The sequence below is a fragment of the Tachypleus tridentatus genome, chromosome 2 (assembly GCF_004210375.1).
Source record: "Tachypleus tridentatus isolate NWPU-2018 chromosome 2, ASM421037v1, whole genome shotgun sequence".
NCBI classification, from domain to species: Eukaryota; Metazoa; Arthropoda; class Merostomata; order Xiphosura; family Limulidae; genus Tachypleus; species Tachypleus tridentatus.
In genome coordinates, this window is record NC_134826.1 from 19,614,208 (window position 1) to 19,634,755 (window position 20,548).

A 20,548-nucleotide genomic window follows, 5' to 3' on the forward strand; every position below is an offset into this window, starting at 1 on the left:
GTTAAAATTATATATACTTTAGTATAATTGTAGGCAAATACAGTTAAAATTATATATACCTCAGTGTAATTGTAGGCATATACAGTTAAAATTATATATACTTTAGTATAATTGTAGGCAAATACAGTTAAAATTATATATACCTCAGTGTAATTGTAGGCATATACAGTTAAAATTATATATACTTTAGTATAATTGTAGGCAAATACAGTTAAAATTATATATACCTCAGTGTAATTGTAGGCATATACAGTTAAAATTATATATACCTCAGTGTAATTGTAGGCAAATACAGTTAAAATTATCTATACCTCGTTCTTTAATAAAACATTTAAATTGTATATACAAATATCTGGTTGTTTTCAATGCTGCATCTCCGATTTAACTTTTAGACGTTTTTTCTTTTGATATATCAATAACAGTTGCTTAACAAATTAAGACGAATTGTATCAAGTGTTTATGTGTTTCAGACGAATTGTATCAAGTGCTTATGTGTTTCAGACGAATTGTATCAAATGTTTATGTGTTTCAGACGAATTGTATCAAGTGTTTATGTGTTTCAGACGAATTGTATCAAGTGTTTATGTGTTTCAGACGAATTGTATCAAGTGTTTATGTGTTTCAGAGAGTATATGAAACTGGTTCAAGATGCTTCGGCCGATTTCCAGTTCCAGTTGCAAAATTCGGAAGAAAAAACAGTGTTTTTACCAACCAATGAGGCGATTTTACGACTTTCTCCAGAGAAACTGGCCAATCTGAAAAGAAATAAAACGGAACTCACGAAGGTTTGTTATTATTGTGAGAATACAGTGAGAGAATGTTTGTGCGTTTCGTATTAAGTACCAAGCTGAACCACTGGATATCTGTGCTCTGCCAATAGTGGGTACAAAAAACTCGAATTTTAGGTTTATAAGTCCCCAGACGTACCGCTGGACCACTTGAATAGCGATTTTGTAATTTTGTAAAATACACCAGCTAGGCAACACCACCCACCACGAACTCTTGTGTTATTCTTTAACAACGAATAGTGGAATTAGTTATTACGTTATAAAGCCCGCTCGGAAGAGCCAATATGGTTGGTGATTCAAAGCGGAGATCTGCAGATTGTGAGTCGAATTTTATAACCACCGAAGATAGAATGCAACAAATTATTAAATATATATATATATATAACACATCCTAAAGCCATATAGAAGTGTTACAATCAGTTGGTACAATATTAAAGTTTTTAAGCAAAAAGTGTGAAATGGTATAATAATTATGTTTATTTATGGAACATTCGTCTTATGTTTCTAATTCGACGTAGCATTATAAAAATGACATAAATGAGATGTTTATTTGTTCGTAATTAAGTACAAACCTATACAAGGAGCTATCTGTGCTCTACCCACTGCAGGTATCAAAACCCGGTTTCTAGAGTTGTAAGTCTTCAGACTTGCCACCGTGACACTGGGGCAAATTGAAAAATAATAGCCTCTACAACTAAACGATATTTAATAAGATACACCTATCTTGGAATATTGATAATTAGACAAACAATCTGATGTTTGTTTGTATTGAAACTGTGGATTAATATTCTAGAAAGTGTAGTAAAAAAACAAAGCTGTTGAATTTACATCCTTGGTTAGGATGAGACTGAGCACTATCTCTGTTTCCATCCTGTTAAACGTAACTTACATTATTATAAACGACGTATCGAAGCTATAACAAAATAGTCACATAAATCATCATTCGAGTTTAAGTCTATGTCTTTACCTCAGTCAGTGGCGTACCTATAGTTAAGGAATTTATGAGATCAAAGTTCAAACAACCCCAAATGTACGTTTTTGGCTCCTGTATGGTCATATTTACAGCAAAGAAAATGGAAATTGGCACAAAAATGAATTATTCATGCGCCCTCCAACAACATATTGATGTACAAAAAGTGCGCCCTCCAGCAACATATTGACGTACAAAAAGTGCGCCCTCCAGTAACATATTGACGTACAAAAAGTGCGCCCTCCAGCAACATATTGACGTACAAAGTGCGCCCTCCTGCAACATATTGACGTACAAAAAGTGCGCCCTCCAGCAACATATTGACGTACAAAAAGTGCGCCCTCCAGCAACATATTGACTTACAAAAAGGTTGGATTTGCTCATTCTACTTCTTTTTTTTTTTTTAAGGGGATCAGAGGCTACAATAAAGGGTAATTATTTTAGGTCAGTTACTCGGTCATATTTTGACTAATATTCTTAGGTTTTGACATTAAGGTTTTTATTTAAAAATTATACTCATAAACAAACAAAAACAGCGGAGGTTCCCATTTTTAGTGATTATAGGGGCCAAGATCCCACAAAAAAAACGTAATTTTAGGGGTTTTAATCCATTTCTATCAGTTCACGTGGGATTTAGTACGTGGAATTTCCATCTTTTGTTTCATTTTTAAGTGGGGAAGTACAGTTTGGGATTTTAGTGAACTGTTCATGTATATGTAAATTAATTTATCTGGAATTTGATAGAGAAATTATTACTTGCGGATCGCAAACATATGAACGGTTTTCGATTTCTCTGGTATCAAAAGTTGGTCATATTGCGACTGCGTGGAACGATATTGACCCCGTTTTTTTAAAGTTATCATACAGTTATTAATCTATAACTGACCCACAACAGTTTCCTAATCTATATGATAATCTCTAATATGTAGGTTACATAAAAGGTACCAAGAAAGATACCATAAGGTTTGAATACCTCTTAGAGTGTCGGTACTGTTATAGTCAGAAACACAGGAGTCTTTCCATTGAATAATTAATTGGCACTGGTACCTAACAGGCTTAGAACATTTGCTTACAGTTCGTCAGCATTTTTCAAAACGTGTTTTTCACTTCCAATTTCACCCAGGGAGCGCAAATTATCCCTCGGGACGAGCGATTAGAGTCAATAGTACAATAATGCAAAATGAGCGTTTTAATATATATATATATATATATTTATAGAAATTATAGTAATAACTAAAATAAAGGGCGGATGAAGGGTGAGACGGGCCAGCGAATAAATTTCTTTAAAAGGGCTAACATGATCGCGACTAAACACTACGGCAAAAAACAACGACAGCACAAACTAAATTCCATAACGGGCTTTTTTTGAGCATGGGCTTGGAGGCTACAGCCCAAATTAGCCTCTGCTTTACTCCACCCCTGACTGCGACACATATAACAATTTAAAGCGCGTCCGTGTATTATATCTCGTCGCCTAACTCACTATTTAAATTGTTTAAAAAAAGAAAGAGGGCGCTCAATATATCATATTTATTAAACGGGGCACGAATGACAAAAGTTTGAGCAATGGTGCAATACGTTATGAGACGAGATAGTTTTTTTTCTGTTTTCTTTTGGAAAGAAAGTAGCATTTTAAAGTTAAGCCTCGACAGACTTTAAGTTATCGATTGAAACGTAGAACTATTTCATACTTGAATGTTATTACTTTCCAGCTTCTGTTACTCCATATGGTAAAGAAGTCTGTATCCACTGATGACGTATGGCATGGACGGATATACGAAATGATTACAGCTGACAATCAGCGCAGTATGTATTTCCGTGCTGTTGGGGACAGAAACAACAAAAGTAAGTTACAGTTTCCCAAAAATATTTCTGATTTTTCTTCATTTCGGAATGCATACTTATAATGCATTTCTATATGGCACTAGTAGTGTCCTCTAGGGAGTAGAACAAGACTTAAACTTCTTCACAAAAATATATTATCTTAGGGATCTTATTAATTAGCGATAGTTAGGTTTTTATGTTTTAGTTATTAAACTGTTGAATAATCATAGTAGAAAATACCACTTAACATTCACTATGGTGAAAAGTCACTATTTTAATATATGACAGAGGGCTAATCGCACGATATATAAATAATCCGTATATTATTTTTATTTCTGATGTTAAGCACAAAGCTATATAAAGGGATACTGACTGGTATCGAAACCAGATATTTGGCGTTTTAAACTCTGTGTTATGTCATCAAGCCACAGGTGGAGAGTTATCCTTTGCACATTTGACATGGTGCTATGGGCGACATTTATAGTATTGATATGATTACCTTCTGGTAAATCTCCACTGTGCAGTGCTGTCATGGGTAGATTTTACGGGTGACGTTAAGTTACGGCTCTTTACAAGTAAATTAATACGTATAAGGAACTGATAACATGGATTTAAAACTTGGAGAAATCTAACATCTATGTAAAAAACATGTAAATAGCATCCTCTCACACGTAGTTGTCAGGCTAGTAGGCGTGGCGTGGCCCGAGACACACGAGTAGCAGTATATCATTGACACACTTTGCATCCTCAGCTGTTGGATTATTAAAACCGTGATGGAAAGGGATTGTTAATTTATTGTACATATTCTAATCAACTGTGCTCGAGTTAATTCACAAATATTTTGTTCTCGTAAAGGGTTCCTAAATGCACCCTAAAGAGAAAAAGGCAAACTAAAAAACAACTAGCTAAATAATATATTCGTCGTGAGATGTGAAAGTGTGTACACAACTGGATGAGGGTGAGTGTACCTGCAATATGAAACCACAATCTACTTCCGACCACAAGACGATAATGACTTTCAAGTGTGGTGCAGAGAGTTAAAAAGAAATCTTGGCAAATGGTTTTGACGATTGCTAAAATAATTTTCAACCAGAATGAATTTTTTTTTTCATTTTATTTTTGAATATGTGTTTGAATGGTTCAATCAGTATATAACTTTAGATGTTGTACAGTTTTATTTTCTAATTAACTGATATAGTACCTCGTATTAATTCACCTTATGCATGTTTGTTTTTCGATGACACCTTCTCACGGGCTTGGAGCTAACAGGTCTAAACTTTGCAGCGGAAGTGGGGTACTCTTGGAGGTGTACTCACCTATATGACATGCCCCAACCTATTTCTGTTCTCCACGGCGTGATAAAGTAGATATTTTTTGGTCATTATGTGATCAGCTAATCTTATTACGTGTGTAATTTTGTAGAAATATCTGTAGCATTTAGTAATGACACCTTTTGGTCATAATGTAATCAGCTAGTCTTATTACGTGTGTAATTTTGTACAAATATCTGTAGCATTTAGTAATGACACCTTTTGGTCATTATGTAATCAGCTAGTCTTATTATGTGAGTAATTTTGTACAAATATCTGTAGCATTTAGTAATGACACCTTTTGGTCATTATGTGATCAGCTAGTCTTATTACGTGTGTAATTTTGTAGAAATATCTGTAGGATTTAGTAATGACACCTTTTGGTCATAATGTAATCAGCTAGTCTTATTATGTGTGTAATTTTACAAATATCTTTAGCCATCGTTATTAGCGTGATATATGATGTATGGTGTTTTAAAGCCAAATATATCTCTTGATAGAATAAAATATTTGATCGAGTTCTTCATCATTTTACTTTTACATGTATTTATGTAAACTAGTATTCAACGGGTAACATGCTTAAAATATTGCAAAATAAATACTTAGGCAGTGTATCATCCAGTTTATCACTGATCTCCATGTTATAACTGTTTGCTTTTCGAGGCACCAGTTTACTATTATCTACTTTGAAACGTTATAATTAATTTGTTATAAATATTTTCAATACTTACTGATCAGTTGATGGTAAATGTAGAAAATATGTACAATTACAAATTCTGAAATGGATATTGATCAAAGACCTATATTTTGTATATTGTACGTCTTAAAACTGTTCGTGAAACCATATTCATATTAAATCTCATTTTATTGAATTAATAGGTCATATGATGTGTATTTAGTATATGGAAATATTTTATCGGTAACTAAGTATCAGAATTTTAAAGTTATGAAATGTTTATAGTTCATACTTGTAAACTGAAAAATTAGCTTCTGTTATACCGATAAGAACAAAACCAAACATAACAAGAAATTACACATTTCCATTGTAATTATAGCCATAAATGTAAACCACAAAATCCACAATAATTGCATTAACAATATTATACCTATAAACATGATACATATGTAAACAGTATTACTTCCATAGTCAATTATGTATCATTAAACATCGCTATAATCAGTATTACACTTACAAACAATGTAATATCAGTGAAGAATATTATACTAATGAACAGAGCTGTACCTAAAACATGTGGAGCTAATAAAGCTAATATATCTTTCTACTCGAAGCAAAGTACCAAAGTAACAATATTTAACTCAATAACTGCTCATAAGTTACAAACTATCTTCTTATTATAACCTTTTCAAATGTATAGTCATATAAAAAATTTAAATAACGATTTCAACAACAGAGCCAACAATCGAAGACCAAATCCTAATTTCTACTTGAAATATAGTACCGTTTGGGATTAATTCAAAATTTCTAAATAGTCCTCACATCCTAAGATTTTAGTGTTGAATAATACCAAAATGATATATATATATATTTCTTTTATTCGTGCTGGATTCGAAGGAAGCTCTCGAAATATATCTGAAAAACAATAGAGGAAAAAGTTAAATATATATATATCTATTCACACATGTAAGCAACAATATCCCGTATGATATAGTTGAACTCAATAAACAACGATGTTAGTGTGATTATAAAAGTCAGTGAACCACAGTTATATTACATCAAACTTTGAATATTCAGGGTGGGTTTCTAACTTTTCTTTGGCGACAATGCTACGTTATGTGTGGAAGAAATATATCTTACATTAATAGCTATTATTAACTTCGAGAGTTTCAAAGTAAAGCAAAAGAAACACTTCATCGTGTTTTATTACTTAGATCACAATAAGTATAAACATAACACTTGTGAGTTTAATGTAGTAAACATGACATGATAAAGTACGGCTAATGCTCTATTTTTCCATTTAAAGTGTTAAAATTATAGTGTGGATTTTGATTTCTAATTAAGATTTCGTGGTAGTCATTAACATTGGACACACATATATTATTTCTTTTAAATTATACCAACTTATGTTTTATTAGATTCGTATTTTCAAGACGGGTACTTAGTTATGAAAACATAAACTTACTTTAAAAAATCATTATTTGTTATACTATTTTAAACAAAAATTGTTCATAGTGTCTGAACTTTTGCGCTCCCAGTTTGGCAAGGCCATGTAATAAGTTTTCTGTACTATATCTTTTAATAGTATAAATTTAGATAATTCGTCTAAAAGAGGATATACCAACTTAATTAATATAAAACAGTAATATCACAATGTTTTCCACCACACGTATTTTTGTGCGGTGATAATATAAAGGAAAATTATTACTTGGTATTCAGTTCAGTATAAACATACAATTCCATGTTTCATAACAGTTTCATTTTGGTTCGCTAGATGGCAGCATAGAATGTTCGTATATAAAGACATTTTGGGATATTTCATTGCACGAACACAATAGCAGATAAAACAGTTTCACTAAAAATAAGTAAATAAATAATTATCTAAGTTAATATTAAAGATATTAACCTGTGTTGAAGTCTTTGTGCTACTGAAAGAGCTATGTACGTGTTATTGATGTTTAAGTTTAATAACACCAGTTTCTTAATTAGAATCTAGAAATATAATTAAAATATTTATTTCACTCATTGGAATAATTTGCTGTACATATGAAAACAATAAGATAAATTCAGTTAAAATTTGTATATTACGGATTTTTTTATATGTTAACAGGTGGTGCTGTTAATTTTTCCATGAAAACATTTTTTTATGAGCCTCTTTTCTGCCAGCTGATAACATGTGACACAAATATCGAATAAAATTTCTGTGAAACTTCAATTCAGTCTGATGTCAATGTGTCATTTTGGTTATTAATTAAAGTGCAGCATTAGATCAAGTTTTGTTAAATAATGTATCGAAATTTAGGCAGTGTTTTGCATTATAATAAGTAAAATTATAATGTAGTTATAAAAGACATATTCCGGGCCCGGCATGGTCAAGTGTGTTAAGGCGTTCGACTCATAATCCGAGGGTCGTCGGTTCGAATCCCGGTCGCACCAAACATGCTCGTCCTCCCAGCCGTGGGGGCGTTATAATGTGACGGTCAATCCCACTATTCTTTGGTAAAAGAGTAGCCCAAGAGTTGGCGGTGGGTGGTGATGACTAGCTGCTTTCCCTGTAGTCTTACACAGTTAAATTAGGGACGGCTAGCGTAGATAGCCCTCGTGTAGCTTTGCCCGAAATCCTAAAACAAGACACATTTATTAATGAAAAGAGGGATTAGTTAAGAATTAATATTTTATACTTCGTTTTTAAGACCTATTGTTTTATTTCTTATTAGTTCAATATAATAGTTTTAATGTACTTCACGTTTGTTTTGTCTACATTTAACATTATATTATGAATAATACAATTTCGACCGACTGGTATAGCTATTATACCATATAATTTCTGCAACGTATTCACAGTGATTACGTCATACACAGTATTCAAAACCGTAACTTGTTATTCATTAGTAATAAAAAGATTTTACAAAAAAAAGCCATAATTTGAGATTCTTTTGGGATCCGAATTATTTAAATATAATTTCTTATGGTTGTACTCTTCTGATTCACGTTCTGTTATAGAAATGTAGAGGTTTGAGCACTTAAAGAAGTGTCCCAGGAAAAGATATTCTCGGATAATGGGATTTAAAAATGTAGAAGTTTGAGCAGTTAACGAAGTGTCCCAGGAAAAGATATTCTTGGATAATGGGATTTAAAAATGTAGAAGTTTGAGCACTTAACGAAGTGTCCCAGGTAAAGATATTCTTGGATAATGGGATTTAAAAATGTAGAAGTTTGAGCAGTTAATGAAGTGTCCCAGGTAAAGATATTCTCGGATAATGGGATTTAAAAATGTAGAAGTTTGAGCACTTAACGAAGTGTTCCAGGTAAAGATATTCTTGGATAATGGGATTTAAAAATGTAGACGTTTGAGCACTTAACGAAGTGTCCCAGGTAAAGATATTCTCGGATAATGGGATTTAAAAATGTAGAAGTTTGAGCAGTTAACGAAGTGTCCCAGGTAAAGATATTCTCGGATAATGGGATTTAAAAATGTAGAAGTTTGAGAACTTAACGAAGTGTCCCAGGTAAAGATATTCTCGGATAATGGGATTTAAAAATGTAGAAGTTTGAGCACTTAACGAAGTGTCCCAGGTAAAGATATTCTCGGATAATGGGATTTAAAAATGTAGAAGTTTGAGCACTTAACGAAGTGTTCCAGTTAAAGATATTCTCGGATAATGGGATTTAAAAATGTAGAAGTTTGAGCACTTAACGAAGTGTCCCAGGTAAAGATATTCTCGGATAATGGGATTTAAAAATGTAGAAATTTGAGAACTTAACGAAGTGTTCCAGGTAAAGATATTCTCGGATAATGGGATTTAAAAATGTAGAAGTTTGAGCACTTAACGAAGTGTCCCAGGTAAAGATATTCTCGGATAATGGGATTTAATGGACAAGTAAACTTTCAGTACACGTGCACAGTACACGTAAAATTACATTTCCCCCTTTGGTACAGCGGTAAGTCTACGGATTTACAACGCTATAATCAGAGGTTCGATTCCCGTCGGTGGTCTGAGTAGATGCCCCGACGTGGCTTCGCTATAAGAAAACACACAAACATACATTTTATCTATTTGTGTAAAGTAGACGTTGTCTCTCTCTTGTTACTACAAGTTCTGAGAAACTGACTGTTCTAATTTAGAAGAGAAATCCAGTTGGAGCCCAGAAAAAAAACAAAACTGAGTTTATATGAATTAAAAAATATCTTAACGCAGCGAATGAGGACTCAGTTGATTGAGCGAGAAGGTGTTTGTTTGTTTATTTTTGAATTTCGCACAAAGCTACTCGAGAGCTATCTGTACTAGCCGTCCCTAATTTAGCAGTGTAAGACTAGAGGGAAGGCAGCTAGTCATCACCACCTACCGCCAACTCTTGGCTACTATTTTATCAACGAATAGTGGGATTGACCATCACATTATAACGCCCTCATGGCTGAAAGGGTGAACATGTTTAGTGCGACGGGGATTAGAACCCGCAACCCTCATATTACGAGTCGATAGCCTTAACATGCTTGGCCATGCCGGGCCACGAAAAGATGAAACCGATGCCAAACATGGTGATTTTAATTCTTTGCGCAACTCGAATACTTTCTGATTGAAAAAAACGATTCATGCTCTAATGTTAAAAATAGCGAAAGGGGATCCTTACGCCCTCATTTATAGCTTTACGTTAAAAACCCGATGTTTCTATGTATCTTTGCTGTAGTATAAAAAAACAAAAGTTTAATATTACTTTGCATATATCTATCTATGTATATGATATGTTATATTTTATTAAAAGATATTATCTTTGTTTGTTGTTTTCAGCTTTAACAGTTGAAGCTGGTGGAGTCAACGCCACCGCTGTCGAGGCAGACATAGGAGCCACCAATGGCATCGTTCACGTGATTGACCGGATGCTAGGCTTACCTTATCAGACCGTAATGGAAAAACTTTCCACTGATCCAGACTTACGGTTGGGCATGTTTTGATATGTGAATCTAAAACCTAATATGTCTGCAATGAACCAGTTTAGAAACTAAATAACTGTTCATTTGGAAGAACGTACTTTTAAAATATTAAGTACTTCTAGTGGAAATTCATGGAAATTCTGAGCAGGTTTTAATTTATAGTTATATTGATAACTGGGGAAAACTCGTGCTTTGCATAGGAACAGTTTTTTTTTAACTTGTGTTTCAATGCAAAAAATGTAAATGTAAATGCAGTACTGTGTAGCTAAACTAATTAAAACAGTTAAGTGGCCTGCCTGAACTACTGATGTATGTAAAGTTCTGAACGAATCTGATGGCCGTGCGGGGCATCTCAATGGCTGTGAGGTTCAACCTAGTTTACACCGCGTAATACCTATCAAACACTCCCTCCTAGTACAAAAGGCGTTTAGAGCCGAATGGCATGATAACAAATGACAAACCTATCGATTTATCTTAAAAGAGACACCAGATTCAGCGACGATTTTAAAACCTGGATTTCTAAAGCAAGTATTAAAACTGTTGAATGAAAACGTAACTTATCGAGAGCTTAACCCTAACAATATTTGATGAAAGTGTGGCTTATGTTTGTTGTGAGCTAAACCTTAACAATATCTGATGAAAGTGTGGCTTATATTTGTTGTGAGCTAAACCTTAACAATATCTGATGAAAGTGTAGCTTATATTTGTTGTGAGCTAAACCTTAACAATATCTGATGAAAGTGTAGCTTATGTTTGTTGTGAGCTAAACCTTAACAATATTTGATGAAAGTGTGGCTTATGTTTGTTGTGAGCTAAACCTTAACAATATTTGATGAAAGTGTGGCTTATGTTTGTTGTGAGCTAAACCTTAACAATATTTGATGAAAGTGTGGCTTATGTTTGTTGTGAACTAAACCTTAACAATATTTGATGAAAGTGTGGCTTATGTTTGTTGTGAGCTAAACCTTAACAATATCTGATGAAAGTGTGGCTTATGTTTGTTGTGAGCTAAACCTTAACAATATCTGATGAAAGTGTAGCTTATATTTGTTGTGAGCTAAACCTTAACAATATTTGATGAAAGTGTGGCTTATATTTGTTGTGAGCTAAACCTTAACAATATCTGATGAAAGTGTGGCTTATGTTTGTTGTGAGCTAAACCTTAACAATATCTGATGAAAGTGTGGCTTATGTTTGTTGTGAGCTAAACCTTAACAATATCCGATGAAAGTGTGGCTTATGTTTGTTGTGAGCTAAACCTTAACAATATCTGATCAAAGTGTAGCTTATATTTGTTGTGAGCTAAACCTTAACAATATCTGATGAAAGTGTAGCATATGTTTATTGTGAGCTAAGCCTTAATAATGTCTAATGAAAGTGTAACTTACGCTTGTTGTGAGCTAGATCATAACAATATGGAATAGAGAGGTAATAATACTTTCAAATCCACATAAAAAGACAATAAACTTTTTTTTAAATTTAGCTTATATAGTATATATATAAATTATGTTTGATACAAGTTATGGATACTACAGTGTTTTATGTACATATATGTATAGGTTCTCTTCATGTTAGGCTCAGATTAAGGGTGAAGGAGTCTACGAGGTCTGTTAAAAAAATACGCGGACTGACGTCATAAAACAAAATGTACTTTATTTAGAAGTTACAGTTCTGGGACCCCTTCAAAGTACCCTCCTCCCCAACGCACACACTTATCCCAACGGTGTTTCCACTTGTTGAAACAGTCTTGGTACGCTTCTTTTGTAATGTCCTCCAGCTCCTTCGTCGCATTTGCCTTAATCTCGGGAATCGTCTCAAATCTTCTTCCTTTCAAGGGTCTTTTGAGTTTGGGGAACAAGAAAAAATCGCAAGGAGCAAGGTCAGGTGAGTAGGGGGGTGGGGAAGAACAGTGATCGAGTGTTTGGCCAAAAACTCACGAGTTCTGAGGGCTGAATTTCGCAGCAACGCGGTGCATTTTCAATTTTTCGGTCAAAATATCGTAACAAGATCCAACTGATATCCCACACTCTTCAGCAAGCTCCCTGACAGTCAGACGTCGGTTTGCCCGCACCAGGGTGTTGATTTTGTCGACGTGTGGGTCGTCAGTTGACGTGGAAGGACGTCCAGGACGCTCATCATCTTCAATGGACTGTCGAACATCCTTAAAACGTTCATGCCACTTGAAACATGCCGTACGCTTCATAGCAACATCACTGTAAGCCGTGTTAAGCATAGCAATAGTTTCAGTCGCAGAGTTTCCAAGTTTAACACAAAATTTCACAGTGAGTCGTTGCTCCTTCAGGTCATTCATTCTGAAATCCGCCAAACGAAAAAATCGCACTTCACTTAAAACCGCGTAGCTAATACAAAATGAAGATATCTGCAATCGGGAAATGGCGTCGTAATCAGCTGATCTGTGCGAACCTAGCGACACCAAGCGGATTCCCCTGGAACCAACTGGAGCCGCGCAATTCAAACAGTCCGCGTATTTTTTGAACAGACCTCGTAGAACTATTTATTAACCACAGTTTCAGTGTTACACCCACACACATAACTATTCCTATCAAAAGTTTCTTTCTAGCTTTGTCAGCAGGGATATTTCTAAAGCACCACTAAAACACTCAACTTATCGTCTGTTTTGTTCATCTTACCTTTGATTACTGACATTTTACTGAGCGAAGAAAGAACAAGCTGTAAGAATATATTTAATAAAATATTACAAAATAACAGGTTTATATGAAAAGACCGGAATCGATGTTTTCGTGGTGATACGACCATTTTAAATTTTCCTCTTAGTCGAAGGGGCTTCTTGGAATTAGGAGTTCCATTTCACCCATTTACCCCTCTCTTAATGCAGCCCTCCGGTCAGTGTCTGAGGGTCTTTTTAAGCCTTTTTTTTAGGTCAGAAGAAAAGAAATCCAAAGTAGCTTAATGATAAAGATGAAAGTGCGAAATTACACAAATTAACTAAGACACACACACACACGCGTGTGTGTAATACTAATAATATATACATATCAGAGGTGTAGAAGACAAATGAAAGATGGTGGTTTACTTGACTGACCCAAGCGAGGGAATATAGGCCAGAGGCCTATCCATTACGGCCGGAGTCCAGGAGTCTGGACTACATTATATACGTTTCCTCTGTTTCTGAGAGTAATTTTCCTAATTTCGATGCGAGTTTACAGGAATGGATTGTAAAATGCACCCCATTACTTCCGCTTTCTACTACGCCACAGATAATCTATAGTATAATATTAAGTCCCTGTATTGTGTCTTTATAAGACAGGGCCTGGCATGGCCAAGCGCGTAAGGCGTGCGACTCGTAATCCGAGGGTCGCGGGTTCGAGCCCGCGTCGCGTTAAACATGCTCGCCCTCCCAACCGTGGGGACGTATAATGTGACGGTCAATCCCACTATTCGTTGGTAAAAGAGTAGCCCAAGAGTTGGTGGTGGGTGGTGATGACTAGCTGCCTTCCCTCTAGTCTTACACTGCTAAATTAGGGACGGCTAGCGCAGATAGCCATCGAGTTGCTTTGTGCGAAATTCCAAAAAAAAAAAAAAAAGACAGAAAATAACACTGGTTTTGTTTATTGGCAGGCGAACATTTCAGCTTGGTACCTATGATGACTGGAATTTGAAATTAAACAACAGAGAAAAACGGTTTACTTTTTTCGCACCCAGTCAAAAAGCTTGGGATGACCTCGAAAGAAACATGCCCACCGAATATAAGCAAATGTCTATGGATATATATAGCTATCACGTACAAAAGGTAAGATCTCTTTTGTTATTTCTTTTGGTTATAGAAAATTTTCTTCATTTGTCTCTGAAATATTCTGACATCAGTTGTAAAGTTTGGGCTGTATTTGTTAAGTAGCACATTGCTATGTCTGCGGACTTGCAATGCTAAAAACCGGGTTTCGATACCTGTGGTGGGAAGAGTACAGATATATTTGTGTAGCTTTGTGCTTAATTGCAAACAACAACAACAATGGTTTATTAAGTTATTTGTTTCGGTGAATAGCCACATTTAGCTATTTGTTAAGTCCTCATCCGGGGACTGGAACTCGTACATAAGCGTTGCAAGTCTGTAAACATGCCGGTTTTCCACCAGGGGACATCTGTTAAATAGGAAATCTTAATGTTATACTTAAAAACATTACAAGTTATTCTCCTTTTGAGCTTTGAAATCTCATAAATCGATTTCTTGATGTGTTATTTTACTTATCTAACTGTTTCGTTATCCATACGTAAAAGAATTTGCTTTATAATTGTTGGCTTTCAAAGATTTACCTATTCTGAGCCTTAAAATTATTGTGTTTAACAATTCATTTCTTGACTGTTTGTTTTTGAATTTCACGCAAATCTACACGAGGGCTATCTGCGCTAGCCGTCTCTAATTTTGCAGTGTAAGATCAGAGAGAAGGCAGCTAGCCATCACCACCCACTGCCATCTCTTAGGCTACTCTTTTACCAATGAATAATGAGATTGATCGTCACATTATAACGCCCCCACGGCTGGAAGGGCGAGCATGTTTGGTGTGACAGGGATTCGAAGTGCCTTAACCACCTGGCCATGCCGGGCCTTTATTGCCTGAACTGTCTTTATTTTACTTTCCAAAACTGTGATGCTATAACGTTACAGAAAGGAAACGTTTGTTTGTTTGAAGAACAAAGCTACACAATAGGCTGTCTGTGCTCTGCCCACCACGGGTATCGAAACCCAGTTTTTAGCAATGTGAGTCCATAGACACACTGCTGTACTACTGGGTTGCATAAAGGAAAAGTAAAGCAATAAAAGAGGAAACATATTAACATAGTTTAGAGCCTGAAAAACTTTGTTATTGGCTTAAGGTTTTGTAATTCCTTTTGTGGTTAACGTAGGCCATTTATAGAGCCGAGAGGCAAAGCATTAGATGCTATAATAAGGTCCAGACAGCTGTAGATCTTCTGTAGAATAAAGACAAGTCTTATGGCGATCATTTAATAGCTTTAAGCAGTTTGAACAATAGGTAACAAATTGCAGGAAAATAAACAGCTGTTGAACTATCTGAACATTACACAAGATATAGTAGGTAATAACAACAGCTGCTGAATTAGCAGAACATTACATAAGATATAGTAGGTAGTACCAACAGCTTTTGAACTATCTAAACAATACATAAGATATAGTAGGTAGTACCAACAGCTGCTGAACTATCTGAACATTACATAAGAGATAGTAGGTAGTACCAACAGCTGCTGAACTATCTGAACAATACATAAGATATAGTAGGTAGTACCAACAGCTGCTGAACTATCTGAACAATACATAAGATATAGTAGGTAGTACCAACAGCTTTTGAACTATCTGAACAATACATAAGATATAGTAAGTAGTACCAACAGCTGCTGAACTATCTGAGCAATACATAAGATATAGTAGGTAGTACCAACAGCTGCTGAACCATCTGAACAATACATAAGATATAGTAGGTAGTACCAACAGCTGCTGAACTATCTGAACAATACATAAGATATTGTAGGTATTACCAACAGCTGCTGAACTATCTGAACAATACATAAGATATAGTAGGTAGTACCAACAGCTGCTGAACTATCTGAACAATACATAAGATATTGTAGGTATTACCAACAGCTGCTGAACTATCTGAACAATACATAAGATATAGTAGGTAGTACCAACAGCTGCTGAACTATCTGAACAATACATAAGATATAGTAGGTATTACCAACAACTGCTGAACTATCTGAACAATACATAAGATATAGTAGGTAGTACCAACAACTGCTGAATTATCTGAACAATACATAGACATAGAAGATTAGATCTAAAGATGACTATTGGCACAATATAAGATTAGGTCACTTTTAAGCCTTGAATATGTAGTTTGTGAATGTTATGCTTCCCCAGATCTTAGACAGACATCTTATCGTGGGCGAGGAAATATCTGCTCAGGATTTGGAAGGAAAAGACAAAGTTCAAATGGTTCATGGAGTCGTGAATGTTAAGCGAGGCTTAGGGAAAGCTGGTAAGTAGCTATGACTTCAGATAATGTAATTAGCATGAGTAATTAATGTCATGATTCGTAATATTATATGTGGTTTATAGAATGTTATTGTACAATAATAAATTGATAAACATGTCTAGCTTTAAGTATAGATGCTATTTGTTATTAATAGACAGTATATATCTTACTACAATGCTCTTTGCGTTTATGCCTATCCCCAGTGGCTCAGCGGTATGTATGCGGAATTACAACGCTAAAAACCGGGTTTCGATACCCGTGGTGGGCAGAGCACAGATAGCCCACTGTGCAGCTTTGTGCTTAATTCAAAACAACCAAACAACAGCGTTTATGCCTGCACATATTCATGTATCCAACCGAAATAATAAACGCGTTGTAGCGCCATCTATTAAACAATACCAGAAACAAACATCCATAAAAAAATTTCATGCTCAGACTCAGACGAATATAAAAATAACTGCGGTATGTACAACGACAAGTTCTTTATAACAGAACATAATTTTCAATCAAAGTACTTCCCCTAATAACAAGAACACAACTTTCGCTAGGACTGTACGTAAAGGTTTGATTATGTCTTGACTGAGGTAATTTGTAAATATAATACAAAAATGGAGTTCTCAGGAAAAGGGCATTGTTTTCAGTGTATGTAAAAAATCACAGTTTATAATATCAGTTCAGTTCGAACACGTTTCCCGGGTACTACTTCCCAGATAGAACATTTTTCATGAAAATGTGCAAATGGCAGAATATCAACAGAAATGAGAAGACAGAAAACAACACAAAATGAATCAGTGAACCCTATAAAATAGTGAGTGTTCACCTGATGTAGTCTTTACTCTGTATTCTGTGCAACAGAAAGTTTGATAAACACATAAGTCTACTACCAGAGGGAGTCATGCCTTTACGTTTGAAACTTGATTCGAGAATGTGTGTCATAATTCAGAGTGAGCGAACGGAAATGAAAGCCGAATAAGAAAGTTCAAGGCAGGATGAGAATGAAACGTATTTGATTAGAGTGAGAGATACAGTAAGAGAAATGAAGGACGAATGAAAGGCCGGTTACACTGAGTTTTATTGTGACAAGACCGAGTACTTGTTTGTTTCTTGAATTTCGCACACACCTACTCGAGGGCTATCTGTGCTAGTCGTCTCTAATTTAGTAGTGTAAGACGGTAGCTGGTCATCACCACCCATTGCCAGCTTTTAGGCTACTCTTTTACCAACAAATAGTAGGATTGATCATACCATTATACTGCCCCACGGCTGAAAGGGCGAGTATGTTTGACGTGACGGGGATTCGAACTCACGACCTTCGGATTACGAGTCGAGCGCCTTAACCACCTGGCCATGCCGGGCCCATACTTGTTCGTGACTGATAAAAAATAGGAAGGGGTGAGCTAACTAGTGCAGGCAGTAAATTTCTAGTATATATGTGAATGGTAAATTTTTATATTTTTTTTAAATAATAAACTCGATAGTTGTAAGAAACCCTACTTTCAATAATTCGTAAATCTAATTATTTCTGTTATTAATTTACGAATTGTACAAAGCTATTTGCATTGTATGTTTAAATTGCATTTTGTGTTGAGTTTTACTGGCAAAACGCCTCTAACGTTGTATTAAAAGTATAGAAGTGTGATATAATTAAATCTACTTGAATTTCATTTTCATAAGCTATTATTACTCTAAGCATTAAACACAGAAGACGGTTCTTAGACTTCTCTGCAGATTAGCTTGGTGATTAGGATGCTCGACTCGCAATCTGAAGGCCGAGGGTTCGATACCCGTCACCAAACGTGCTCGTTCTTTCAGCCGTGGGGGGCCTTACAATGTGACAGTCAATTCCACTATTCGTTGATAAAAAAAACGTCCAAGAATTGGCGGTGAATAGCTGCCTTCCCTCGAGTCTATCAGTGTTAAACTAGGGACGGCTAGCTCACATAACCTTTGTGTAGCTAGCTTTGCGCGAGGCTCGGCATAGCCAAGCGTGTTAAGGCGTGCAACTCGTAATCTGAGGATCGCGGGTTCGCATCCTCGTCGCGCCAAACATGCTCGCCCTTTCAGCCGTGGGGCGTTATAATGTGACAATCAATCCCATTATTTGTTGGTAAAAGAGTAGCCCAAGAGATGGCGGTGGGTGGTGATGACTAGCTGCCTTCCCTCTAGTCTTACACTGCTAAATTAGGAACGGCTAGCACAGATAGCTCTCGACTTTGTGCGAAATTAAAAAAAACAAACAAACAAAGCTTTCCGCGAAACTCAAAATATACCAAATCTTGCTCTTTAGCGATACCTCATTCAGGAAGTTCCCCTTTAGCTGTGTTATTGTTTGTATGTTGTTAAGCGCAAAGCTATACAGTTGGTTGACTATTCTGTACTCACGGTAGGTATCGAGTCCCAAATTTTAGGCTTATAATCCTCAGTTACCACTTAGTTAATGGGCGAGGAAAAATAAACGTTAAATGAAAAGTTAATCAAACATATATTTCTGTTTCTTTTTATTTAGCCTAAAATATATTCAAGGAAAGAGTAGACACCTGTACGTTATTTTCTAATGACTGACATAATTTACGACATTTTATAGTCGTTTTTAAAATTGACCTATTTTTAATAATTATTTAAATATTCTTTTCCTTCAACATAAGTAAATAATTTATTTATTAAACGTCGTTTTTAAGTTAATCTGAACGTGTAATTAAACGCTAACCAAACCGATGCTCTGCGTACGTATGGGTTCATATGTAAGCAGATTCTGAATATATGTCTATTTTCTGTTACCTAGATGTATCCGTGGAGTGGGAAGGCCTCGAAGCTGTTATTATCCGCCCAGACGTTCAAGCAACTAACGGCGTCATCCACGTTATTGACCGGATCCTCATGAAACGTCGCGATATGATTCGGACAGGGGGCGCTTCTTCTCTTTCTCCTTCTGTTATGGCAGGTTTTCTTGCTGTAGTGTTGTTCCATTTGTAAGCTGCAGTCATTTCGGTTACCCTTCCTCTTTATCTTATTTGGCTGCGTCAATCGAAGTGGGACCTCATACACTAAAATATAGGTTACTAGTCCATAAGGTTCCCAACAGAATTCGAGGGATTTATTTTCAAAGTGAATGTCGATTTAACGCCCTCTTTTGTTTTTTTATCAGCTTTTAATGTGTAAGGAAATGTTTAAGCGAAAGGTCTGAAGAATGAACCAGCACTGAAATCAAATCATTTAACACAAACCATTTCTAGCTTTGGTGTCGTACTGGACAACAAAAACTGCCATCTATAGATCCTAAACTCAGATGCTTATTGCGTTTTGGTACAATAATACGTACATACTTATGACGATAATACACATACATACAAACGTAAAACTATTGTTCGTTGTTGAACACCACTTAGAGCTCTTCTATTTTTATTTTTATTTCCTTTTCGTTCGGAGAACTAAATATTGTTCCATTAGCTATTGAAGATGCAAAACGACCAGTCATTCGATTTATGAGTAAAAGATAAAAGATAAAGTGATTTCACACTATGGTAATTCAAATGATTCCTTCGAGATACGATGATTCAAATATTACCTCATAACACGTGATATAAAAATGTAACGGACAGAAATTTAACAAAACATGTTTTTTTTTCCTCTCATGAAATTTTATTTAGAAGTAAATTTTTGCGAGGAATATTTTTGTTTCCTGATGAATATTTTTGTAGGTGTTCCTTGAACATGTAATATGGTAATATAATTTGTCGTTCAAGGACTTTAGTTCTAGCGATTGAAATGGAAATTACGTGTAATTCAAGAAAAAATAAATTGCATATTAACCTATAGAATTACGCTACTGTGCAGTAGAGTTAGTAAAAATGTCTCGATCGTGATCTGATAGAGGATTGATTATTCGCTGGAAAGAAATTTCCTATAGTTTCTAGTTAGCAATTAATAAACGTAACATCTAAGTTCTGTGAGTAACTTGCTGTTGGTTGTAGCTCTGTTGTGAGATAATACATTATGTTCTTCATGATGAAGTGATGTC

At 35.3% G+C, this 20,548-nt stretch overlaps 1 protein-coding gene across 1 annotated transcript in view; it reads left to right on the forward strand.

Moving 5' to 3' along the window:
- LOC143239094 (fasciclin-1-like) overlaps nucleotides 1-20,343 on the forward strand; it is an 86,096-nt gene extending 65,753 nt beyond the window's left edge. The window contains exons 8-13 of the mRNA XM_076479914.1: nucleotides 626-785; nucleotides 3,471-3,603; nucleotides 10,359-10,506; nucleotides 14,102-14,273; nucleotides 16,416-16,533; nucleotides 19,313-20,343. Of these exons, the coding sequence (XP_076336029.1) occupies nucleotides 626-785; nucleotides 3,471-3,603; nucleotides 10,359-10,506; nucleotides 14,102-14,273; nucleotides 16,416-16,533; nucleotides 19,313-19,503 (922 nt within the window). The 3' untranslated portion in view covers nucleotides 19,504-20,343. The remainder of the gene's footprint in view (nucleotides 1-625; nucleotides 786-3,470; nucleotides 3,604-10,358; nucleotides 10,507-14,101; nucleotides 14,274-16,415; nucleotides 16,534-19,312) is intronic.
- Nucleotides 20,344-20,548: the final 205 nt, after the last annotated feature.